At 44.9% G+C, this 27,835-nt stretch overlaps 1 protein-coding gene across 2 annotated transcripts in view; it reads right to left on the minus strand.

Annotated features, from left to right (window-relative positions):
• Positions 1-27,835, minus strand: part of TWF1 (twinfilin actin binding protein 1) — a 67,110-nt gene that overhangs the window by 7,376 nt on the left and 31,899 nt on the right. For both annotated transcript variants that reach the window (XM_029615199.1, XM_029615198.1), the window contains 3 exons: positions 8,588-8,713; positions 3,656-3,806; positions 3,139-3,260 (listed from right to left, as the gene is read on the minus strand). In XM_029615199.1, the coding sequence (XP_029471059.1) occupies positions 3,139-3,260; positions 3,656-3,806; positions 8,588-8,713 (399 nt within the window). The remainder of the gene's footprint in view (positions 1-3,138; positions 3,261-3,655; positions 3,807-8,587; positions 8,714-27,835) is intronic.

Consider the following 27,835-nt stretch of genomic DNA (forward strand, 5'->3'; position numbering starts at 1 on the left):
TACGTATATTTACACTTGCTAATTATCTGGCAAAAGTGATATTAAATGTATTGTGTGGTACTGACTGGGTGGGAGTTCAGGCTGAAGAATCAAGAGGTTTTTGATGACCTGGAGAAGGGTCGGGCAATCTGTTGGCCTAATTGGTTAAACTGGTAATATACACGCATGCGTGTTATGTTTTAAAATACACAGATTTTTGCATGCAAACCCTGACTTATCGAACAAGTTCTACTTTATTTTCACATATAAAATATATGCGTTTATTTAAAAAAATAGGTGTGTAGAGTACACATTTTCAATGCATTGAAATGTGTGGTTTCAATGCATTGCATGTATTTGCATGTTGGTAAACGTGTGTATTTTATAATATGTGAGTATATGATACATGTATGTTATAAAATACAATGATAAAACTACGTGCGGCCACATATACGCATATATACCACCACGCACACTTGTCTGAATGTAGCAGCAGGTTTCAAGGCATTCAATATGAGGCCAGGCAGTTTTGAAAGAATGTGCTTAAAGGGTTACTTTCTGCCATTATGGGTCTTCATCAGGCAGATTCTTTTGAAACATGGATCTAGGCATTGAAACAAGCATGGACCTCATTTGAATCATGATCTACATCAAGCCATGATAAGTACCAGGCCCTTTGGGGCAGATTTTCAAAGGCTACGCGCGTAACATACGAGCGTAACCCGAGAAAATCTGCCCCTGCACAAGCCGAGCCTATTTTGCATAGGTTCGGCATGCACGGGGCTTGCAAAAAAGAGGTGGGGGCCTCCAGGCACAGCAGCCATTTGCCACTGTGCCCGGGATCACGGGCCGGCCATTGGCTGCTATAAATCTAAACATTATTACTAAAATTGTCATTCACAGCTGTCACCAGATGACAGCACACTGCAAACTAAGGGAGAGGAAAAAGGATAAATGGGCATGGAATCTAGAGTTCATGTCAGGACGCCTTCAGTCATCAGTGTTGTCAATCTGACAACTTTCACAAGCACTTACTTCATTTTAGTCAGTTATTGAGGGTTGTTTTTTTAAAAACTTTTTTCTATGTTATGGATCAGCAACTTAAGTTTTTCAGAGAGTAATCACCAGATCCCTGCTGTTGGATCTTCTACACATGAATATTGGAGCCCTTCCAGGTCGTCTTTTTCATGGGTGTCCCATGGAAGAACAATGCAACAGGCAGCCTATGAAATATTTTTATTTGTAATGAGTTCCCTGAATAATACATTTGATTTTTATTTGGTAAGCGTCTCGTTTAAAAACTCTTAGGTTAGAGGTTTTTGGCATTCTTTCTGAGGTAAAACTGCCTCATCTGTCATGTCCTTCTGTCTGACTTTCCCATCTGTCTTAGGGGGCCGTACTCCGGGCCATGACATGTGGGAGCACTGTGCCAGCAGAGACAGGAAAGGCAGCCAGGGCCTTTGAACTGTCAGGCGGACACAGGCATCCACATGACCTAGAACAGCAGCCACCAGAAGGCCCAAATGGCAGGACAAAGCTAATACTGGCATCCAAAGATCTGGAGCTATCAGGCAGACACAGGCATCCACACAACCTGGAAGGGCAGCGCTGGCATCCAGAGCCCTCAGTCAGCCAGAGGCATCACAGAGAGCAGGGGGAAAGAACGTGCTTTCATCTGTACACCCTCTGGGTGTATAGCCCTTCCAACCTGTTCTTATTTTGTGTCTGTGGGAAGAAGGCTTAAGTATCTTTCATTCTTGGGCGATGGTGAAAAAGTACTAGATTGACCACTCGGGGGTACTGAAGACCTACAGTTACCCAAAAAATGTAAGTATAGGTGAGCCAAAAGTGCCAAAAGAACAGCAAGTTGGTTTAAAAAAAAGCAGAAAAATAAAAAATTGTGATAGCTGTAATACTGATGTACTTTTAAATCTGTCCGATTTCTCATCTTGTGCTTCAGCCTGTATTTTAAAGGTAGGTTATGAAATCAAATACAGCTAACCAATAGTGAAGAATGCAAAGTAATCCTTTACAAACTATATATAAAAGTTTAATCTTGGGGATTCTGTTCATCAAACAATTTCCCCTAAGGCCCACCCACCTAATCGGTCTGGTTTTCAGGATATCTGTTATAAATATGCATGAGAAAGATTTACATCTACTGGAGACCAGTCAATGTTGATTGTGGCTATCTAGGAAACCAGACCGGTTAGGTGTGCTCACGAAACTGGGCTGGGAACTGCTGCAGTAAGATATTGCAACCTGAAAGACAGAGCAGGATCACAGAGATGGAAAGCAGAACTTCATCTATCATGGCAATCCAACTCCTAAATAAAATCAAGTTTTCAAGGGCCAGTATCTTTACCAGCAATCAGGCCGATACAGTAAAAATCTCGCGCACAGGCCACTCTCCTGTGCGCGTGATTCAGAAAAAAACAATTATTCAAATTAGGGCCCACGGTAAAAAGAGGCGCTAGGGACACTAGCGCATCCCTAGCGCCTCTTTTTGGACAGGAGCGGCGGCTGTCAGCAGGTTTGACAGCCGACGCTCAATTTTGCCGGCGTTGGTTCTCAAACCCGCTGACAGCCACGGGTTCGGAAACCGGACGCCGGCAAAATTGAGCATCCGGTTTTCAAGCCGCAGGCTGATTTTTAAATTTTTTTTTTTATTATTTTTGATTATTTTTAACTTTTGGGACCTCTGACTTAATATCGCCATGCTATTAAGTCGGAGGGTGTACAGAGAAAAGCCAGTTTTTACTGCTTTTTCTGTACCACTTTCCGGTTTGCTGAGAGCGAGAATTGAACCGCCTTACCTTTGGGTTTAGGCGGCTAATTTCTGAAAGATAAATTGAGCGGCTTGGCTGGCACATTTTACTTTCTGTATCGCCGCGGGAGGAATAACCTACTAAGGTCCATCAACATGCATTTGCAATGTTGTGGGGCAACTAGTTAGTTTCATGGGGGGGGGGTGGGGGGGTGGGGGGGGGGGGTTTGAGGCACACAGTTGCGATGCGCTATTACCCCTTACTGAATAAGGGGTTAAAGGCAAGCGTGTCAAACACGCGTCCCCAAATGCGGTGATAACAGAGCGCACTGTACTGTATCGCGCCACCTGAATGTCAGCTGCACTGAGACTACAGAGCAACAGTAACCTACCTTTTTAACTACGTCCAGCTGCAGCTGTTTCTCAATAATCTCCAATAAGGGACTCTTGCAGCTGGAGTACAGCATACGCTCTCGTACACTGCAGGAATATCCAGGCATCGAGTAAAGAAAAACTGAAAAATTAAAGATGAAGAAGCTGAAACCTCTCTCTGAAAATTCTCACACTGAATACTGATCAGAGAAACAGGCTTGGCAGCTACCATACAACATTAAGCTATACCATGTTTTAATATTTCACATCATGAGATTTTTTTTTTTTTTGTGGTGTTCTCATGTACTACTTCGGTGGGGGCTTTAATATATTGTGCTACACATCCCTTAATTTTATTTAACTCATGTGGTATGGAGGGAAGACCAGCCATTGTACACTACCACCACCTACTGGCTGGTTCAAGAATGTGCTTGTGCTGGATACCATGCTAGAAGCAACCAATCTTAACTTTATATTAAAAAAAAAGAGCTGCTGCTTTGATGAGCAACTGACAGATAAATATTAAAAAGTTGGTACCTATGGATTCCATATAGTCGCCTTCATGGGAATGCTTGTACAGGAAGAAATGATATCGTGCAGCATCCTTTGGGATCCTTTTGGGTAAATCCTTTATTTCAGTTGGCGCCGTATTGGCCAAAACAATTCTTTCATTTTTTATGTCTATTTGCTGATAACAAATACAGTGGATTAATATAAAGCAACTTCAGACAGCATACCCTGAAAAATTATATGGCTAAATTGAAAAAGGTCATTACAAATCTTATAGCACACAATTTTTTCTTTTTGACACTATTTTCAGATTTTTAGCTTCTGCATGTTTGCATGCAGCCTATACCTTCAATGTAGATCATATCACAAGCTGGGGCATCATATTAACATAACCCAAGTGTGCTATTGTAATCAGCTGTTTACTCCTAAAAGTATAAATAGAATCAATCAGAAGACAGCTGTCTCAAATATAAAGTGAGATGAGCCTGGCCTGATGGCAAAGCGCTGCCGAGCCTATCTCCTCTTCTTCAGGCTGGCCGGGGCAGGGGACCCTGTGGGGGCAGCACGACCAGCCAATGTACACCACCACCACCTACTGGCTGGTTCAAGAATGCGATTGTGCTGGATTCCAGAAGGAACCACAAGGATTCCAGAAGGAACCACAGTGCCTTTTTTTTCCCCCAGAAGTGTCACCACTTTGGCTGAACTGGACAGGAGATGAGATGAAACAAAAATGGTAGAAATCCCCTGCTAGCTGCAAATGAAAGCTTTTGAAGATCAGTTTTCAAAGTGCAGCTCTCTGAAAACTGCCCACCCCTCCATGTAACTAAAAGTCTGTACATTCTTCCACAATGTGTGAACATTTAGCCACTTTCAGAGGCTGTGCTCCTGGGGGGCATTAGGGCAGGAGAGAAAACAACATTTGTAGATTGCATTCTCCATGAAAAAAGTGCCCACAGGTAAATGCAAGTGAAAATGTCCGTGGGAATTTTGTACTTGTAGCAAGTTTCAAAGCAAAAGCCAACATGTGCTCTCATATTTAAAACTGTGCAAAGTCAGTAGGGGAAAAAGTAGCTGCAGACTTTGTCCCAATGTGGGCAGTTTGGAAATTGGCCTCAGGGTGATTTTAGTCTGCTAAAGGCAAGTTACGACAAAGCAAATGGAACAGAAGGAAACTGCTGGCCAGAAAAAAAAAAAAAAAGCATGAACACACAAATCCAGTTTATCAAAGCACAAAGTGTAATTATAATGAGACTAAAGCTCATTCTATTTACATTGCAGCTTTTCCAGTAATGGGTGAAAAAGCAGCTGCCACTACAGTAGCTACACGGTTACATATAGTTAGGGAGGCTGAAAGAAGTTTTCAACATTTATTTAGATTTAGCTCATACCTTTTTCATTCTTCCTATTGCCTCACAGCTCCCTCAGAGGCCGATGCAATAAGCCACATGTAAAACCATGCTTCCAAACCGAGTACTCCTGGGCACCCAATGCAGTATGATAATGAGGTGCCATGCTAAAAAAGGACGAGCTAGGGATCAATTGTGTGTCCCTAGCCCATCCATGGGCATCGGGCGCCCAGGAGACTAAGCTGTGCGCACAGGATTAGGAAAACGGACGCTGGTAAATTGAGTGTCCATTTCCCTAAGCTGGAGGCTGTCAGGACTTTTTTTTTTTCATGTTGCTGCTTTCCGTGGTTCCTCCTTCTTAATATCGTGATGATACTAAAAGTAGGAGGAACCATAGAAAGCCGGATTTTATTTTTTGTTTTTTTGTGAGCCCTTCACGCGCAGCAAGACAATGCTAGCTCCGGGCTGGCGTTAAATTTTCTGTGTTAAAAGTGCGGGTCAGGTGCATGGCAAGTTTTTGCATTGGGGGTAATAGCTAATAGCCTGATCTACATGGCATTTACTAGTGATGAATGTTAATAGCTACAAGTGAGTTTGGACGTGCTAATCTCCTTACTGAATCGGGTGTTAGCCTAGCGTGTCCAATTGCTGGTTAAGCTATGTGCTAGCCTGAGTACACAATATTGCATCAGTCCCAATATGTGGCAACCCCAGGAAAGACAATCCCCCTCCCAAAAAAACCAAAAGAAAATATTGTTACCCATAGCCAGTTCTTTAATACTGAAGATCAAATTTACTGAATTAGCACTTTTCCCTACTGTGTACCTATATTATATTCACCAATATCTTTTTCTATTTTATTTTATTTATATTCCATCTTTCAGACACTTCCAATTGGTTTACATTCAGGTATTGTAGATATTTCCCCTTACTCCACTGGACTTACAACCTAAGCATATACCTGAGGCAATAGAGGGTGAACTGACTTGCCTAAGGCCATGAGAATCAGCAGTGGGATTTGAACCCTGTCTTCCCTGGTTTGCAGGCCACTGCTCTAACTACTAGGCTACTCATCCGCTCCAAAACTTGGCCAATTTACTTCTGAATTGATTTAGAGAAATAGCCATAACTATTCTTTGCTTGCAAGGAGTTAATCTGAGAACATTGGCACCAGGAGAAAGAGCACCTAGCAGCGGGTTCAAGGTTTACAGAGAAGGAAGAAAAAGCTCCAGAGACAAGCTAACCCCCAAACACGGAGGATAGAAACTTTTCTTAAATATGTTACTTTTACTGCACACAACTATATAATAACCATAAACTTGTAGGAGAACGTTTCGATGGGTGACTTGGGGATTGCTGTGAAAGAGTGGCCTTACGACCCCTCTTTAACCTGTGTGGAACCAGGCAAGATGCCTGGTCCACCTTAAATCCCATAGAGGGAGAGAGAGCTGTGTGGGTGTGACCCTGAGCAGGAAAAGTCCTGTGGTCAGGACCCAGCTGGGGATGTTAAGCGGCAGAGCCCAGCTAGGATCATGGGACAAGGCAGCTCCTGTAAAACATTGCTGCCCTAACATGAAGTATGTCTGAATGCTGATTGTATTTATGTTTACTGCTGAAGGTAATCAGATAAGTTGTAATTTGATGTGCACTGTAAATAAGCACACTGAAAGAAGCCTTGATCGCTCATTTACAACGCAACAATCAGAAATGTGATTTTTTTTTCTCTCTAAGCACGGCACAGAGAAAACCCAAGTCTCCAGGGAGACTGCATAAGAAAGTTTATTGTGTGTATGGCAAAGTAGTGCTGAAGAGTTTAAAAGGGTGTGGGCTCAGGAAGCAAACTGAAGTAAAACAATTGAGAAAAAAAGAATTCTGTTGGAACATTAAAAGGAGGACCTGTGGCTCTAAAGATAGCACAGAGCACGGAGGACTGAAAGATTTTGGCTCAGGGAGAAGCACAAAGCCAAACAGTTTAAAAGTTTTTCCAGTATAAAGTGGAAATTGGTTTAATGGGCCTGGCTGTAGGAACAGCCACAAGAGTATGAGGAATTAAACAGGCCAAGGAGATTAGCTTCACCTTGGAGAGAGAAAAGTGAGTAAGTTAAAGCTGGAAAAGCAGGATTTTTTTTACCTTTTACTTTTGGAAAAAAAAAAAAGTGAGAGAGAAACAGTTGTGTCAGAGTTGCTGTGTTGAACAGAATGTGGCTCTCCAGAAGCCAGTATGAATGAGCAAGCAATACAAACTGTGACAAAGCCTCATGGAAGGACAGAGACAATTGCAAGAGTGTGTTAGGAGAAATCAGATGGTCTGGGCAGTTATCGGGAAAAAAGAGGAAGCATCCTGGGTGCATATAACAGCCAGTCTAGCAGAAGTTGAAAGCAGGCAGAGCTGCAAAGAAATATAAAAGCAGCAAGAGTGCTGGAGACAGAGAAAATCCTGTAGGAAGTGTTATAGAGGAACAAGGCGGGTAGCCGGTAAACATATTGCTAGAACAAGTGGAAGAAAAGAGAGAGCCCGAGGGGCAAGAGGAGGCACAGCAGAGTGCAAGGAAACTGAGTCTGAAATTCAAGAAAGCTCATGGGGGAGCTTTACAGCTTGTTCTGAAAGAGGCGATACATCCTGCATAGGAGGAGGCAGTACAGAGGAGCCAATCAGAGGCATTGCAGAGAGCCCAGAGTAGGGTGCTGTAGAGGAGCCAGACGCTGCATAGAGCCCAGACAATGGCACTACAGAGAGGCCAAAGAAAGGCGCTGTAGGGTGCCCAAATACGATCACTGTGGGATGGCCAGGGGGAGGCGGCAGCGCAGGTGGAGACAGCACAGATGAGTCAGAAAATGCAGGGGCAAAACTTGAGAGTGGAAGCCTGAAGGAGAGCGAGTTCTACAACAACTGGAAAAAAAGCGAGCACACAAAGACAGTCCAGCCAGAGGAGAATTGTAACCCGGAACTGTACAAAGACTCAGACGAAGGAATAGGGGTGGACACTGGGCAAAGGGCACAGTGGTTGATGGTAATGGCGATGGTATTTGGGGTAACCCTATGAGAAACGGGAAGCACAGCCCTGTAGCACCAAGAGTTTACCTGCGGGAGGCCAGGAAAAGTCTGCTGGGGAGTGAAGCCAGGGTGAGTGAAGACGCTTGCCCCAAAGGGTTCAAGCTGAGAGGGAGGGTATGTGAAGGAGTGGCCTTACCTAACCCTGTGCGGGATCAGGCTAGATGCCTGGTCCACCTTAAATCCCCTAGAGGGAGAGAGATGTGTGGGTGCTGAGCAGGAAAAGTCCTGTTGGCAAGTTCCAACTGGGGAAGCTAAGAGGCTGAGCCTAGCTGGGATCAGCAGATCAGGCCCAGGTCTCCAGGAGAAGGCAGCTCCTGGGCATATTGCTGTCCTAAGGTGATAACTGTATCTGAATGCTGATTGTATCTATGTTTACTGCCGAAGGTAAGCAGATATGTTGTAATTTGATGTACACCGTAAATAAACACACTTAAAGAAGCCTTGACCACTCATTTATAGTGCCACAGTTAACTCTACTAAAATACTGGTAAACATCTTTACAACTAACATTAAATAAGTTTCATAAAAGTATTAAATGAACAAATTCTCACTTACCAATTGTACATAATCAAGTTTTCTCATTTTCATGTCTTCCAACGCCTGGAATGCTTCCCTGTCTATTGGGAATGCAATTCCTTGTAGTGTCTGGTGCTTGGTGTCCACACTAATGTCCGTCTGTATCTAAAAAGATGCACAAACAACTTCAGATTTAATCTATGCACTTTGGAGGATTCAGTTTTGCCATATGTTATGAAATGAATGTAAGGGATAATTCCGATTTGTATACAGTATGTACTTGTAAGCAGAATTCTGCTCTGAATGCCTTATTTTTACAATATTGAGACAGAACTTATTAACAGATGTTCTCCATAGACAGCAGGACAAATTAGACATAACCAGTAGGTGACATCATCCAGTGGCACTGACAGTTCTCAGAGCTCAGAAGCTTTCTGCATGTATGTGGGAGCTCCTATATGTGTCCACAGCCTCGTGAGCCCCTCAGTCTCTTCCATGGAGTTGGGCAGGTAATAGATATATTGCTGGGAGGATTAAGGGTGAAGGGAGGTTAATGATTGGAGAGTGGAATGGGTTTTAGTTGTATAACTTTTTCATTTTTGTTCACCTCCTTGAGCAAATTGGCTCTTGTAAAGATGGTGTATAAATAATAAATTAAATTAAATTTATCCTGCTGACTATGGAGAACCTCTGTTCAGGTAAGTAACTTTGCTTTTCGCCATCAACAATCAGGATCAAATCAGCCATAATCAATGGGGAGCCCCAAGCTAAGGATTGCACTGCCGAGCAACTAACTTACAGACCACCTGCACCCCATCCAGTGGAGAATGAACTATTAGGTGAACAGCCTACACAAAACTGCTTACCCAAAGATACTCTCTCTTCAGGACACACTGTTCATACAGTAGTGGGATGTGACGGTGTGAATACACAACCAAGTAGTAGCTTTGCAGATGTCTTCAATAGACGTGCCTGCAGATTAGTCACTGAGGTAGCCATGGCTTGTACTTAATGAGCTTTGACAGAGTCCATTAGCTGTGGTCCAGCCAGCTTATAGCAGTGTGCTGAACAATCAAATAGCCAATTAGAAAAACATTATTTTGGCTATTCCGTTCCCAACCTGCTGGGCTCGAAGGAACAAAAACAACTGAGAGGCTTGATTATGAGGTTGGGTCCTTTGTAGGTTACACACTAAGGTTCTCTCAAAGCCCAAGGAATAAAAACTCTGTTCTCACAGGACAAGCAGGATGGTAGTCCTCACATATGGGTGACATCACAGGATGGAGCCCAATCACGGAACACTTCTGTCAAAGTTTCCAGAACTTTGGCCCCTACAGGACATGCCCAGCATGGCACTAACCCTGCAGCCAGCAGGGGTCCCCCTTCAGTCTTCTTTTTTTCCGCACAGCAGTAGCCGCGAGGTTAAGGAGCTCTGCAGAGATTCCTGACAGGAATTTTCCTCACGGAATTACTAAAAGTTTATTTGCCCCACAGGGGTCCCTCCTTTAACTTTTTTTAAGCCGTGGTACTCCAGTAAGTTTTTACCCGTTTTCCGTCAATTACTGTCGAGTTTAGCCCTCGCGGCCTACTGGCCGTCGACCGTACCGCGGCTCAATTTTTTCCATGCGTCGGGGTTCCTTCGGTGCCCGCACCATGTCTATCACAGACCCTCATAAAGTCTGTGTAATGTGTCTTGGATAAGAGCACGATGTCCTAACATGCACCAAATGTGTCTTAATGACACCAAAAGGTCGCAAGGCCAGAATGAAGAAGATGGAACTTCTCTTCCGTGCTCAAACCCCGACTCCGTCCATTGCATCAACTTTGTCGGAAGCGGCACCGTCAACTTCGCGCCAGTATCGACCACTGGCTGGTGACCATCCGGCATAGACGACATCTCAGCTTTCGACACCTTCTACTCCCCCTCAGGACCGAGGGGATCGCAGAGAGAAACATCGCCATCGACATTATAAGTCTCAGACCATTGAGGGAGCGAAGTCATCGACCTCGCCATCATCCGAGCCGCCATTGAAAAAACCCCATCCAGAAAAGGCACAGACCTTTTCGGCGACCGGGTCACCGAGGCAACCCTCACCCAACAGGGGATCAGAAGCTGCGACTCGGCCTTTAACAGTGGTCCCTCCGGCTATGCATCTTCCTACTTCTTCTGTTCTGGAGCCGGGGCTGCTTGCTCCAGGTCTCCGAGAAGAACTGGACTGGATGTTTCAGGAGACCGTTGATAAGGCGATGCAACGATTCCAGGTTCCTCCAGCACCGACACCGGTACCAATTGTGGAACCGAGCACCGACCCGATTCCAGCAGCGTTGACACCGCTGCTATCCAGGATGGAAGCGCTCATTGCTGCTTTTCCACCAATGGACCCCGGTCACCGATGGCTCCGGTGCCCTCTCCACTTACTCTGTCATCGGGAGGAGAAACACCATTCCGCATCCCTCCATCCGAAGTCCTGCCTCAGCCATCGATGCCAATATGTCCCTCGCCACCCATTGGTGCCGATACTTCCGTCAGCGCCACCGAGCCATCCATCAATGCCCTCGATACCTGCACCGATGCCTTCATCGGTGCCTCCGATAATTCCTCCGACTCCTTCGGAGCTTAGACCAGGACCTTCAGTTATCCCACCACCCCGTCCCCCTCTAGTTCCTAGAGGGACAGGTGCTGATCCTTATGAAACCTGGACTGATAATTCGAGACACCAATGATTTACCTTCACCCACTGAAAGTAGGAAGTGTTCTCCTCCAGAGGACCTCTCCTTTATAAATTTTGTGAAGGAAATGTCTGAATTGGTTCCCTTCCAATTACAGACTGAACAGGATGACAGACATCAGATGATGGAGTTGCTACAATTCCTGGATGCGCCCAAGGAAATAACCTCCATCCCTATCCACCAGGTTCTTCTGGATGTCCTTAAGAAGAACTGGGAACATCCTGGCTCCATTACTCCAGTGCACAGAAAGGCTGACACTACCTATTTGGTGCAGTCAGCTCCAGGCTTTCAGAAACTCAATTGGATCACCAATCTGTAGTTGTTGATTCAGCACAAAAAACAGCAAAGAGATCAAAGCCTCATACCTCTTTTCCCCTGGGCAAAGAACAGAAGTTTTTAGATGCCATTGGCCGCAGGGTATTCCAAGGCTCGATGCTCATCTCCTGGATTTCCGCCTATCAGCTCTATATGACCCAATATAATAGGGTCATTTTTAAGCAGATACAATATTTGACAGATACCCTGCCTCAACAATTCCAAGATCAGCTTCAAACCCTAGTAAACAAGGGTTTTGAGGCAGGCAAAGCATGAGATCAGATCATCTTATGATATCTTTGAAACTGCCACTAGGGTATCTGCAGCCGCTATTTCAGCAAGAAGATGGGCCTGGCTCACGTCTTCCGACCTTCGCCCTGAAGTACAAGACAGGCTATCTGACCTGCCCTGTGTGGGGGACAATCTGTTTGGCGAACAGATTCAGTGAATGGTGGTGGAACTTAAGGACCATCATGAGACCCTAAGACAACTCTCTCTGATGCCTTCTGACTACTCTTCAAAACAGCCCTTCCACAAGGACTCGAAGAAGTCATTCTTCCACCCAAAGAAGTCCTATCTGCCACCAGCCAGATTCCGTTCCACGAGACCCTTTCAAAAAGCCCAGTCTCGTCAGACTCTGAAACAAAAACCGCAAGCAGCTCCTCAACCAGGTCCTGCTTCAGGGTATTGACTTCTACCTAGAGAGCAGCATCCAGATTCCATTCCCTCACATACCAGTGGGAGCTCGATTGTGCCATTTCAACAACAGATGGCAATCACCTCAGACCAGTGGGTACTGGCAATAATCACTCAGGGCTATCATCTCAACTTTCTCTCCATTCCACCGGACTCCACACCTCTACCGATGTGGAGAACATCTGATCACTCCAACCTTCTGGATCAGGAGGTCTCCCTCCTCCTCCACTCCAAGGCAATAGAACTTGTGCCCTTCTCTCAACACAGCCTAGGATTCTATTCCTGGTACTTCCTAATCCCCCCAAAATTGGGAGGCGTTCGTCCAATCCTGGACCTACGGGCCCTCAACAAGTACCTCCAGTGAGAGAAATTCAAGATGGTAACCTTGGGCTCGCTTCTTCCTCTTCTACAAAGAGGAGACTGGCTCTGCTCTCTAGACCTCGAGGACGCATATACTCATATAGCGATAACTTCATCTCATCGCAAATACCTGAGGTTTCTAGTAGGCCCCAAGCACTACCAGTACAGAGTGCTTCCATTCGGCCTAGCATCTGCGCCATGAGTCTTCACGAAATGCCTCGTAGTAGTTGCAGCCTTTCTAAGAACTCAGGGTGTTCATGTCTACCCCCATCTAGACAATTGGTTAGTCAGGGCTCCCACTCAGCAAGCTGCTCTGTCGGCCCGCAATCTAACCTTACACACTCTAATTTCATTAGGATTTCTCGTCAACTAAGACAAATCCTCCTTAGTTCCATCTCAAACCTTGTCGTTCATTGGGCAGACTTGGACACCTTGCAGGCAAAGGCTTTTCTGCCTTGACAGCGAGCGCTCACTCTCGTGTCTCTTGCACACCAGCTGCAGTCTCAGCAATCTGTGACTGCACGTCACTTTCTCATCCTCCTGGGACACATGGCATCCTCAGTGCAAGTCACACCAATGGCATGATTGGCCAAGAGAGTCATGCAGTGGACTCTACAGTCACAATGGACTCAAAGCGTTCAGCCCCTGTCGACCATGGTCCACGTAGCCATCTCACTCCATCAGTCTCTTGCCTGGTGGAGATATCAGAACAATCTCCTCCAAGGCTTGTCCTTTCATGCTCCAGACCCTCAAATAACTCTCACCACCGATGCTTCCAACCTCGGCTGGGGAGCCCATGTGGCCAATCTGCAGACACAAGGATCTTGGTCTCCAGAGGAAGCCAAATACCAAATAAATTTCCTGGAGCTTTGAGCAATAAGATATGCTCTCAGGGCATTTCAGGATCGCCTCTCAAATCAAGTTATCCTGATCCAGACGGACAACCAGGTGGCCATGTGGTACATCAACAAACAGGGAGGCACAGGCTCCTTCCTTCTGTGTCAGGAAACTGCACAGATATGGGCAGAAGCTCTCTCCCATTCGATGTACCTCAGGGCCACCTGGTTGCCGGGAGAGGACAATGTGTTGGCAGAGAAGCTGAGTCGCATCTTTCAACCGCACGAGTGGTCTCTCAACCCCTCAGTAGTGAACTCCATCTTCCAACAATGGGGAAATCCTCAGATAGACCTCTTTGCGTCGCCTCAAAACCGCAAATTAGAGAACTTCTGCTCACTCATTCGCAGCAAACACTCTCAGCCCAGAGACGCATTCTCCCTCTCGTGGACATCCGGTCTGCTCTATGCATTCCCTCCACTTCCTCTTCTCTCGAAGACTGTCATGAAGTTACGTCAGGACAAGGGAACCATGATCCTCATAGCACCTCACTGGCCATGCCAAGTGTGGCTTCCAATACTGCAGGATCTCTCTATTTGCAGGCGCATTCCCTTAGGGACGGACCCGCTTCTGATCACTCAAAACGACGGGTGCCTCCACCATTCCAATCTTCATGCCTTGTCCCTGACGGCATGGATGTTGAAAGGTTAATCCTTCAGGCACTTAACCATTCTGAACCAGTTTCCCGTGTCTTGATTGCTTCACGGAAGCCTTCCATGAGAAAAGCTTACTCTTACAAATGGAAAAGGTTCAAGTCATGGTGCTCTTCTCAGTCCCTTGACCCCTTTTTTCCTGTCCAATCACTATCTCTGGCATTTATCAGAGTCAGGTCTAAAGACGTCTTCCATCAGAATGCATGTCAGTGCGGTAGCCGCCTTCCATAAAGGTTTCGGGGATGTTCCTAAGCTACTCCTCACCATCTTGGAAAGCTATGTTGCCATTTGTAGAGACATACTCTGTTGGAGTAGCAGGGAAACACCCTCCTTTGACACATAGATGGTTCATCCTCACTTGGACCCACAGTAGCTGGGGGTGCCAAAAAGAAGCTCAATGAAGCAGGCATTTGGGCCTGGGGTATGCTTAGCACAGATGCGCTGCATGCCAGCTGCACCAATGTGCTCTGCTGGCTGGCGTATCACCGAATCATCAGCACTTACAAGGATTCTCTCTGCACCAAGGTCTTATTTTCCATCATCGATAATTTTCCTCTCAGCCAATCAAACTGACTGTGCCTTAGCCAGTGCCAATACACTGTACACTGTAGCAACCAAAGGCATCCTGGACCGGAACATTTTGGAAAACTGAGGAGCCTCTGTGCACCATGGAGAACAATGCCATCTGCACCAAAGTGCTCCTCACAAAGGAGACTGAAGGCAACCTTTTTGGCATCGAGTCGTGGTCCACTCCAGCGATGCTGTCTTTTTCGGCACTGAAGGAGACAACCCTGGAGGAGAACTCTTGTGCCACTTAAATGCTCTTCTTGGTGCCATTTGGCTTCTGTGCTGAGCTCAAATCTTCCTCAATGGTGGGGGGAGCTTTCCCAACAGAATATGGGGAGGTCAACACTTGGCATGATCTCCAGTGCTTCTTTTGGCACTGGGAATCCAGAGAGGTCTTCAGGAGGTGGAGTAGCTGCACTGCCCGCCATTGTGCCAAAGTTTTGGGGCAATACATCGCAGTTCCTGCTGCAGGTAGGATGGTCTGGGCACAAGCAGCAGCAGAGGGAATGATGGTCTTTAATTGATGTGTGATGCCCAGAAATGCTGGCTTTGAACTCACTAATGGAAGCCTTCTTAGATTTGAATTTTCTATAATGATATTCACTTTATTGATTTTTTTTTTAAAGTACGGCTTGAAAGTCTTTTTTGAGGGGCTAACAAGGCAGCAGCGGCAGGAAAAAAAGAATTAAGAATATTCAGCAGCATGACAACTGGACAATTTATCCAGCTGAAAGTAACCATGTGAATTGTCACAGATATTCAGCAGAGTGCTTTTGGTGATTATTTATTTATTTATTTAAAGCATCTATATTCGGCATTATCCTTAGTCCTTAATGGGCAGCATGCAGGACTTGGATAGCTGGGACTCACTTTGTGCACACTGCACACAGAACCTCCTCCTTTCTCCATCTGTGTGTCCTTCCAGCCTCTGTCTTATTCCCAGGCTGAGTGAGACAGGGAGAGCGTACACTGAGCACTGCGTATGACTTACTCTGAGTATTGGGAGCAGCAGCAGTGAAAGAGATCTGGCAGCCACAAGTATGTGGAGGGACATGGTCCTTTGTGGCAGGCTCATGTTTATCTTCATCCCCTTTCTCTATTTTAAAAACTGGTGGGGTTTTAAGTGCTTTCCTAGCTCTTCTTTTGGCCACGAGTCCTCTCCGTGTCTGCACTGGCTGCTGCATGGAAGCTGTTGTGCCACTCAACATTTTTGTTATTGTAGGTGTGCCTTTGACATGAAAAGGTTGGCAAATACTGACTTAAACTGTTACTCCTTTCCCCTGTGTCAAATGTCCAGAGTGCTTGCTGAATTTGCTATTTTCCTAACATTAGCTCCTGATTACCTCTCGTCCAGCCACTCAAAGGCCTGCTTAAATAGCATAGATTTTAAATGCTTACAAACAGGGCTTGGTGCAAGGGTCTGTAGTGCCCTAGGCAGACCAATGTAACACCACCTCCCCCAAACCCAACCTGAGTTGAATTTACCTTCTGACAGTGGTAGAAATATAAAGTTATGATTACCCTCTCTCTCTCTCGCGAGTGCTCCCCTGACTGCTGTCACCCCTTCTTTCATATTTTGAAAATGGCACCCTTGCACACCTGGTGGCACCCAACCCACTGACGTTGCCCTAGACAACTCCCTAGTCCTGCCTAATGGTCACGCCGGCCCTGCTTCCAAAGACTTGAGAAAGACTCTCACTTCAAAGTGACGGGAAGCGGATTCTAGGCCATAGGGCTGGCAACTGCTAGAATCCTTTCATAGGATTCTCAGCTGAATATAGCCAGATAAAGTCCTAACTAGCCTCATGAACTTAGGATAACTTTAGGACTGCACAATGGGATGACAAGATTTAGCCGGATAACTTACCCAGCTAACTCTGAATATCAGAGTTAGTGTAAGTGTAAATGTCTCTGGCCAGTGTAATATATATATATTTTTTTTAAAGCTAGCTCACAATTCTCCTGCATGGGACTGTAGGACACCTTCAGTCTTTTTCCTTTCAAGGGCTGGATACTGCTTTAGGGCTTCCTTCTCAGGTCACCTTTTGTCGTGACTTTAAAATAACTCTAAAAGCGAAAAAGCCTGCTATACTGCTCTGACCATCTTCCTCATGCTTTATAGATATCTTTCTAAATTTTTACAGGGTACCTTGGCGTTCTGTGTCAAAAATAATGCAAAACAAACAAAAAGGTAGTATATTCTGTAACATATTTAGGTTGTGCAGTTCTTTATTAAAAGTTCTTTCATGAGAAGAGAATCCAAAGCTCCTCAATCACTCTGTATAGGGGTAAAGTGCATGGAGTGGCAGTTACAACCCATCAGTGATGCATTTAAGAGATCCAGCTGGGCAGATGTTGCAGTAAACATATGGTTTAGCTGTCTGGCCGTTTACATTACTTCAGTGGAGTTTGATCAATTTCACTCATGATGGCAGCAGGCAGAAGCAGTCCACCCTTGTGCTTCTACATCTGGGGAAGGCTCTCTATGCACCGCAAGAAGGAATGAATGAATAAAATTGGGAGGAGGTGGTTCGGCTATCACCTGCTTTTATGGCTTGGATGGGGCATCCTTACCCCTGAGGTAATCTGCATGGAGTGGCAGTTACAACCCTAAACACCTTGGTGGGCAGACTGGATGGACCATTTTGTAATTTTTATCTGCTGACATTTAGTTTGTCATCTTGCTAAGATGACTCCACCGCAAAATGTCCCTGGGACCCTTCCACTTCATATTGCTAACCAATTAGCTGGATAAATCAGAGGCAATCGGAAGGTTGGGAAATTTAAAACCCAAGATTTGTCCAGCTAAGTCCTGAACTTAGTTGGACAAACCATCTGAATATTGACCCTTATATTATTTTAAAATAGCCAAAAATGACAAAAATATATATCAAGAGAGCATCCATCTGTGTGGCAGCTCGGATAAAGAAAGACCGAGAAGGTGAAGCGGGAACTTCTTCGCATGTTCAGATAAACTCAGAGAGCAGGGACCATGTCAGCATCATTGGATGTCATCACCTACTGGTTCTGACTGATTTAATCTTGCTTGTCAATGAAGAACTTAAGACATATTTTCTTCAATTTAAAAGCAAAAATATTTTCTGTCAAAGTTACATTGTATACATATCAAAAAAACAATCAACCCCAACACAAATCAAAGACATAATATTATAAATAATACCTAAGCATTCAGTAAAAAAAAAAAAAAAATATATATATATATATATATATATATATATATATATATATATATATATATATATCTCAGAAAATACTCTGATATATTGGAAGTTTCCAATACACTTCAGGCATAAAAGTCCTAAAATCAGAAAGCTCCCTTCATATAAACAAAGAAAAAAATAAAAACAAACAAAAATTACACATGAACACTAGCAGGGAGATAACCAGGTTTTCCCTGGTTCCAGAAGATGGTCACAAGTGTTACATAATTATGGGTACTGAATAAGACTTAAATAAACCTTTGTAGACACTGTACAAAAAACATGCAGAATCAGATGCATAGATTTTTTTTTAAACAAATTATAGGAAAATATCAGGGAATATTTGGCATACTGTAAGTAAAAGATCAAACAATTTCAGAGGAAGTGACGTCACCCGATGCGAGCGGCAGCTTAACCGCGGAGCTCCGTGTAGCCACGCTATAAAAAACGCTAAAAAATTAGCGAAACGGCTCCTCTACCTGCCTGGACTCATCGCTTGCACGGGGGTCGGTAATGGCGACGAGACGCAGGGCAATTGATTTATCTGAATTTTCATATGGAGGTGCAGACGCGCGCCAGAGCACCCGGGGCGAGGAAGAAGCAGACAAAATGGCGGAGGAGGAGGACCCGAGCCCGGGGGAACAACCGATCATGAGCCCTGGAAGCGCCCCGACGGCACCCGAGATCAGGCGGTGGCTCCAGGAGGTAAAGCAAGAAATTATCCAGTCCTTGAAGGCAGAAATCAAAGATAGTATGGGCGCGCTGCGTGTAGAAGTGGAAGAGCTGGGAGAGAGGCTCCACGTGGTGGAGCAGGGAGCTGATGAACACGCGGAGGCCCTGCAGCACCAGGGAGCTGAGATTTTGCAATTACAAAATGCCCGGGAGGAAATGCTCAATAAAATAGAGGAACTTGAGAACAGGCAGAGGAGATGCAACATTCGCATCAGGGGGGTCCCAGAGGTGGAGGGGACCCTGGATTATGTGGCGGTCGTGCAGGATATATGCCGGGCTGTGCTGGGAGGAGATACTCAGAAACCGGTGGAAGAAAATATTGCCATTGATAGGGCGCATAGAGCACTGGGCAAGCTGGTTAACAACAAGCCCCGGGACATAGTGGCATGCCTTCACAACTTCCCCATCAAGGAGCTCATCATGACTAAGGCACGGGGTATGGGACAGATTAAATGGAAGGGATCGGTCATTCAACTCTTTAATGATTTGTCCTCCGTAACCCTGCAGAAGCGCAGAGAGATGAAGAGCGTTACGGATACATTGAGAGCAGAGAACATACGCTATAGATGGCTCTACCCGTTTGGGATCTTGTTCAACATATCAGGTGATTCATGCGTGGCGAGGAAACCCGACGTGGCGGGGAAATTTTTGCGGCAACATGGCATCGCGATCCAAGGGCAGGAGCCGGGGGAACCGGCTGGGAGAAGTAATCCTGGTCCCAGATGGCAACATGCTGGCAAAGGAGGGAAGAGGCTGCGAAGGCAGGATAGCGCTAAGGAGCGCCCGGTGGATGTGGCTACCTGACCGGCCATGAGCGGAAGGATGGATGGAGCTTTTTGAGTTTTGCTTAGGAGCCGCAGCTACAGAAGACTGGTTGGGAAAAGTGTGTCCTCCAATTGGGACTGAGTTTCACCATATGCTGGTCACAACGAGGAGAGACTGCCTATGATGTGGGTGCAGGGGGGCACTGTTTTATAGTAGCTGAAGGCCCTGGAGAGGGTCCGTTTCTACAGTTTACATTGTTGGTTAACATGGTTTACTAAGTGTTTATTATATGCTACACTGGGTGATATCATTCCTCCTTACTGGAAAGAATGAGGGTCCGGACCTCATTATTGATGGAGAGGGAGGGGGGGGGAGGGGAGGGTACTGTGGAGGGGTATATGTGGTATCTTTGGGGCTGGAGGGAGGGGGTTTTCCTTGCGGTCTAATGTGTCTGCTGAGGGCCAGGCACTTGCAGCAGCAGTTGGTCCTGGGATGTGATGGCTGATTTTAAGGTGGTATCCCTAAATGTGAAAGGGCTGAATCACCCCAGAAAACGTCAATTACTATTTAAGGAGGCAAAGGCATTAAAAGCTTCCATATATTTTGTACAAGAAACACATTTACTTAGAAAAGATGAGAGGCTGCTGAAGGATCCCGCGTTCCCCCACATTCTGTTAGCCTCTAATGGGGAAGGGAAAAAAACAGGGGGAGTGGGTATCATGTTTGCTAATAGCCTCCGAGTTGAAATCCTGGACTGTAAAAAGGACAAACAGGGTAGATTTATTGCAGTGGTGGCTAAAGTCGATAATGTTCTGGTTACGTTTGTTAATATATATGCTCCCAACCAACAGCAAGGGGAATTCTTTGTTCATTTAGAGCAAACCTTGAGCGGGTTCATTCAGGGAGCCCTGCTATTGGGAGGGGATTTTAATACCCTCTTAAATACTCAGTTAGATCATAGTAACTGGAAAAGAGGGGGGGGAAATGCCCATAGGGTACGCTTGAAAATTTTGATGGACAATTGGGGATTGGTGGATATCTGGCGGGTACACCATGCCACCGAGAGGGATTATACCTTCTATTCCAGAGTGCATAATACCTATTCCCGCATTGACTTATTGTTGGGGAGTAAACAATGGCACTTGTGCTGCAAGGATACGAAGATAGGGAATATTGTATGGTCGGACCATGCTAGCATTCAAGGCACCTTTGGCCTGGTAAGGGAGGAATTGAAACCTCCGGTCTGGCGGTTAAATAAGAGGGTATTGGCTAATTCGCAGTTTTGCGAAACTCTGCACAGGGATATTCAGGAATACTTTGAGTTGAATGAGACGGAGACGATTCCTACTAGGACCATCTGGGATTGTTTTAAGGCTGTCATGAGAGGCCGATTAATAGCTAAGGAAGCCTCTGACAGAAGGGAGCACCGACAGGCGCAAGGGGACTTACGTCAGGATATAGCCCGGTTGGAACGGAAACATAAAATAGATGGAGGGTGGCGCATCTTAAGAGACTTGGATAAGAAACGACATGAATTACAAGTTATGTTGGATGGGGAAATAGCAGACAGACTAGATCAGAGGAGGGGGACGTATTTTATTGAGGGTAATAGACCGGGCAGACTTCTGGCCGGGCAATTAAAAAAACAAGTCTCACAGAGCACTATACTAAAGATTAAAGATATAAAGGGGCACTGTATTTGGGATAATGAGGGAATTAGGCAACGGTTTGCTCAGTTCTACCGGGACTTATACGCAGCAGGTCCGCCGGTCTCACGGGAATTGATGGATGATTATCTGCAAGGGGTGCGATTGCCGGCCCTGACGGGTCCGCAATCGCAGAGTATGGATAAACCTATTACCAGAGGGGAGATAGTGGACGCTATAACTAGCCTTAAACCCCAAAAGGCACCGGGGATGGATGGGTTTACGGGCCTCTTTTATAAAAAGTTTAAAGATGCCCTGGTACCGCATTTACAAAAAGTATATAATGACATTCTGAGTACGCATACCCTGCCTGAAACAATGGAACTGGCAGGTATTACGGTACTTCCTAAACCTGGTAAAGATAAAATGGTATGTGGGTCCTACCGCCCTATCTCGCTACTCAATGTGGACTTAAAGATTCTGGCCAAAATTCTCGCCCAGAGATTAAATCTGGTTATGCCCATGCTCGTACACCCAGACCAGGCTGGTTTTATACCGGGACGTCAGGCTGGGGACAATATCCGGAAGGTAGTTAATTTAATGTGGATAGCGCAGAAGCAGAAGGTTCCTGCAGTCCTACTCGGGGTCGATGCAGAAAAAGCCTTCGATAGGGTGAATTGGGAGTTTCTGTTCGCAGTTTTGCGCAAAGTGGGCATAGGGGCTAATTTTTGCACCTGGCTCAAGGCAATGTATGCTTCCCCGAAGGCGTGTATTAAAGTTAATGGGAGATATTCTCCTCCTTTTGCGCTTGGTAGGGGTACACGACAGGGGTGTCCCCTATCACCACTGCTGTTCGCATTATACATGGAGCCATTTGCTGCTCGGATTCGACAGCAGGGGGACATTAAAGGGATCTCTAGTGGAGGGGAACAGTATAAAATATCGCTGTTTGCGGATGATATCTTGTTCTCCATAACCGCACCCCAATTGACTCTACCAATTTTAATCAGGGAAACAGAGAGCTTTGGGGCCCTCTCTGGCTTTAAAGTTAATCTGACTAAGTCGGAACTCCTGAATCTAACACTTACGACGAGTCAAATTGATAGTCTTACAGCCCACTTTCCTTTTAAATGGGCCAAAAAGGGATTGAAATACCTGGGCATAATGTTACATGCGAACTGGACGCAATTGTTCCGCTTAAATTATGTACCCCTGATGGACCAAATTGGAAGGGATCTTGAGGTGTGGAATCCATACCGATTGACGTGGTTCGGCAGAGTGGCCACTATTAAAATGAATGTGTTGCCTAGATGGCTGTACCTGTTTCAGACCTTGCCCATAGATGTACCAACTAAGTTTTTGAAAAAATTACATACTAAAATTTTCCATTTCATCTGGAGAAGGAGACCGCCACGGATCTCCAGACAAATTTTATGGAGCTCCAGAGAACGGGGGGGCTTGGCGATACCGAATTTTACGAGGTATTTTCAGGCGGCCCAATTAAGAGTTATTTATGACTGGAAAGCGGGGGTGGACATGAAACAATGGGTAAAGATTGAACAGGATTCATGCAGGGGGGGGGCCCTGATACATAGAGTGTGGGGGCTGCCGTGGACCAGTTCCAATACGGAGCTGTGTAACCCCTTTACCCGAGTTACTATCAAAATTTGGCGGCAGTGTCGATCCAAACTGACGGGGCCCGGTTTGATTACCCCTCTTCTCCCACTTGGCTTATATAAAGACAAGAGCTGGGTCTACCAGGAAGGTAATAATCCTAGCAGGTGGGGGCGATGGGGGCTCTGGCACTATGGGCAGGTGCTGGAGGCACAGGGGTTGTTACCATTTGCAGAGCTCCAGCGTATCCATGGCCTACCAGTAACGGAATTCTACTACTATTTGCAACTACGACACTGTATCCAGGCACCGCATGTGCACCAAGGAGTGATTCGGCAGAAGACGGCCTTTGAAGCCATGTGCAGCCCCGGCACGGAAGCCAAAGGAGTTATTTCCAATATATATATTTGGCTGCGGGACTCGACTGCGATAGAGGCTCGCTTTCAGGGGCAATGGGAAAAGGAGTTACAACTACAATGGACGGCTACTCAGTGGAAGCGATGCTTCGAAAATCAGTCCCAAAGCTCTATTTCGTCTAAACTAACGGAAACTAATTATAAGCTTCTGACTCGATGGTATCTTACCCCCTCTAAACTCCATAAAATATATCCCGCTCAAGGGGCTCATTGCTGGCGGCGCTGTGGGGAGGAGGGGACTTTTTTGCATATATGGTGGCTATGCCCTAAAATTAAAATATATTGGCAACAATTGAAGACAATGATGGGTCAGCTGCTTTTTACTCGGGTAGCATTAAGCCCAGAGATATATCTACTTTCGGCATTTCCGGATTCCTGGACGGGTCCTAAGCGGACATTGGTGCATTACATTCTCAGCACGGCACGTCTTGAGTTAGTGGTGCACTGGAAATCGGAAAAAGTGCCTACCTTGACTAATGTTATACAGAGACTTTGGCTAATGCATTACTGGTCATATATTAGAGCTCAACATCAAGATACAATGGCCAAGCATGTTATCATATGGGAACCATTTCTGCGGTGGTATGGGACTTACTGACGGGGACTGAGTATCCATTGTGCTAAAAGATAGACATGCCGGTTGGGAAAGGGGAATACTGTCTACCCTCTGGGCACGGTTTTCGGTGAGGGATGATGGGGGAAATGTCCACAATGAGATATTGGGTGCGGTTGTAAGGTGACAAGATGTGTGGGCTTGCTGTTACGGGGACATCATAGATACCACATAGGGAAGGGGAGGGATGGGGGGGGGAGGAAAGGGGGGGGGATAAAAACATGCAAAACAAAGATACTATGGTATAATGGAGTCAGTTTATTGTACAATGTACATAGTTACATGCTGTGTTACACATACTCCGGTTGTATTATTTGATTGGAAAGTGTCAATAAAAATATAAATAAAAAAAAAAAAAAAAAAAAAAAAAAGATCAAACAATTTCCAATAATGAAATGCATGGGGATATTGTACAGCTTAAAATGACACCAGACAATGAAGATGTGACACAGCATGTGCTGTTGGCATACCACAAAATGTTCCTCTGCGGCCAAACTGCATAATAAAATAAAACAAACTATCAAATTCATGCACACTCCACTTAAAAAAAGGTGACGTCACATGCTGGAAGAATTACAATTTAGAACAATTTTCTTTTAAAATCAAAAAACAAAACCAAGAAATTGAGAAAGTGGGATGCATGTCTAAGCAGGAGATTCTGGGACTTTTCACCAAGCTGTTGCTCTATTTTTTTTCGGTGACCGCTAGAGGGTGGTGCTCAGGCTTTGCTGGGACACTGTGGGTCGAGGCATGCCTTGATTGAGAGCTGTTCCATGCCTTTGGCTGCTGGGTGTTTTAATGAGGTACCTTAGGACGTATTCTATTTCAATGCCATTTTAATTCATTTTATTTACTTATTTTTTTAAAAGCTTTTTAGATGTTTAAATTTCTGTTTATTTTGCTCCAACACAAACGCTAAAGAGAATAAAAAAAGAAATCACGAGTAAAAGGGAAAAAAAAAATAACTTGCCACCATGTATTCCGTTTGCTTCTTGCCAGGATACAGTGAGTACATTCAAATAGGTTTGTGTTGTTTGTTGATTAAAGGCAGGGTTTCTCAACCCACTTAGCCAGTCAGATTTTCAGGATATCCACAATGTAGAAGTGTGCAACCATTTTGGATTCATGGGGAAAGCACACTTCCAACCAGCTTTGTATCTATAATTAAACAAGATTGTCTGCTTCAGCTTTTTTTTTTTTTTTTTAAGTCCCTAGAGCAGAGCTTTCCAAAGTGTGTGTCGGGACACATTAGTGTGTCGCCTGTAGTGTGGAGGTGTGTCGCCCGGTCCACAGGGCCGGCAGAAGCAGGGAACTATAGCAGGAAGATCGGCGGGCAGTGGTGGAGCTTACATCACCACGGCCCGAAGAAGAGGGTCACGTTCACTCCTCCTCCTCCTTCCTGCCTGTGCAGCCCCGGAAGAAAAACGTTGCCGGAGCCGCGTGGGCAAGAAGGAGGAGGAGCATCTGCTGCGTACAGAAGAAGAGCAGCATTAATGGGCCGTTGCGGATCCCACGTCGCGACGGCCCAAGAAGAGGAGGAAACCCGATAGCAGGGCTACTGCGGATCCCACGTCGCGGCAGCCCAAGAAGAGGAAACCTGATAGCAGGGCCGCTGCAGATCCCATGTCACGGCCAGGGAAGATCAGGGCCTCTGAAGAGCCCATCCTTCGGCAACCCGTGCAGAGGGACAGCATGTGCCAGTGAGAGCCTGTGCTTGAGCAAGAGAGCATGTAGGAGTGAGAGAGCCTGTGTGTGTGAGAGTGAGACAGCATGTGCACGAGAGAGACAATATGTATGTATGAGAGAGAGGCATGTGAGAGTGAGAGCTGTGGATGTGTGAGATTGCATGTGAGTGAGAGCCTGTGTGTGTGAGAATGTGTGAGATAGACAGCGTGTGAGAATGAGAACCTGATTGTGTGTTTGAGGGAAGAAGACAGATGGAGAGAAAAGAAATAGAAAAAAAGACCCTGTAAAAGGAATTGGCAAAAAAAACAAGAAAGGAAAGGTGGAAAAAAAAGCCTGTGACCAACCGATTAGAAAACTAAGATCAGACAGCAAACGTAAAAAAAAATAAATTACTTTTTATTGATTGGCACATGTAATCTTTGGGAATGTGCAAGAGTAGCACTTTCTCTATGCCGATCTCACAATGTACGAGATCAGCATGGAGGACGTGGAAGCCTGCAAATATTTATTATGAGAGGTTGTGTTGTGAAACATTTTATGTATATATTTAAGGAAACATACATAAATTGTTGAAATACATTTTGTTCGTTTAACCTTTAACTTCTGGTTTGCTGGTAGACTGAATTACTGTGTCACGAAATTATGTTTGTCTAAAAAGTGTGTCACTAACATGAAAAGTTTGGAAAGCTCTGCCCTAGAGGATGTTCGTTCTGCCCCTAAGGCTGTGGAAAAAATGGCTTCAAAACAGACATCACTGTATCCTGGCAAGAAGCAAACATAAAACATGGTGACAAGTTATTTTTTCTTCTTTTCTCTAGGGAAACCCTGATCTAAGAAACGCAGATGATACATTTTCTGAAAAGTGACTTGTCAGACAGCTCTGTTGGTTAAATCAGTACTAAAATGTGACCTAGGAGTTTCCAAAGGATTTGCAAAGCTTAATTGAGGAATTAGTAAGTAACAGGGCTGCACATAATGATCCCATCCTGTTAACTAGTGAATCATCTTGTACTATTCTACCGCGCCTCAGTGATTCAAATAAGCTCATCCCAATTTAGGCCTGAATATAAAGGTAAGTGATATAATGAGCCCAACAATATTCCCCTCCATTCCAGGATAATGTGTAAAAATGTAGGGTAAACTATGTTATGACCATGTCTGCTGCTAAGGATCGCCTATCGTCCAATAACTGCACAGCTTGCATCAGAGAAGAGAGAGAGACTGCAGTAGCAAAATGTATCTGAAAATAGAAAAACCCTAAGAACTGTAGAAAGGCTGTGCTCCACAGGCTAAGAATTCTGTCAAAGGGTTCTAATGCTTATGTCACCAGACTTCTGGTGGAAGATGCCAATAAAGCTCATTTGGTAAGGGTGCGTCTAGCTGATTTTTTCCTGTAAAAATCTAGTTCTAAAAGAATCTCATGCCTAGAGATTAGAGAAGATACAGAATGATAATCTGAATGCCATAAGGAAGCACTGTCAGCACCTATGGATTACTGATTGTAAAATGGCATGGCACTCTACTTATTCCATTGCTTAGTGATTTGGGGGTCAATATCTCAGTCTCTTCCTTGATTCAGATATAAAAACCATTTGCTATGTGGAATGAAAATCATGCTTCTGTCGATCCCCTTTGTTTATTCCTTGCCCCCACTTCTTGCCAGTTACTATGAAAAGCTGAAATCAAGAATCGCAGAATGTGCTTTGTAATCATGCCATATGTACAACTTACCATCTACAAAGTCATTTTACTGACCCATGGTGACTAGAGATAAACCAATAGGGTTCTGGTCTGCATTAAGATCATCCCGAAATATCACAGCATAAAATCCAAGCTAGGGAATGTAAACTTTCTTGATTTTGTGGGCAAGTCATATAGTTTACCATATCCGGAAACCTGGTGTTCTTACCCTCTCTGTTGAGGAGTCTCTATACTTTCCAGTGGAATCTGTACTTTCCTGTACTTTTGTGAAAAGCCTTCACTTTCCTGTACTTTCACTTCACTTTCCTGTACTTTTGTGAAAAGCCTTCACTTAAAAGTCTCTCCCTCAGGGTCAGATTCACGATGATGCGAGATGTCCGACGCTGTAACCATTTAATCTTATAATTTAATCTCATTATTTCCCCACAAGCTGTATGTTATAATGCACTCATGCTTTTCAAGTCTGCTGTAAATCCAAGTTTGTTGAATGTTTATTTATATTTTGTATATTTATTCTTATATTTATAATAATTTTATTTTTTTTAAGTCGTTCGCTGCTTTATCTATAAGTTTATACGAAGTTAGCCCTGTTATCTGTACCCTCTTGTTTGATGTAATTTCCAACTTTGGTTCTATGTAAACCGATGTGATATGTACTAGTACAGGAACATCGGTATA

The sequence above is a fragment of the Rhinatrema bivittatum genome, chromosome 9, assembly GCF_901001135.1.
Source record: "Rhinatrema bivittatum chromosome 9, aRhiBiv1.1, whole genome shotgun sequence".
Lineage (NCBI taxonomy): Eukaryota > Metazoa > Chordata > Amphibia > Gymnophiona > Rhinatrematidae > Rhinatrema > Rhinatrema bivittatum.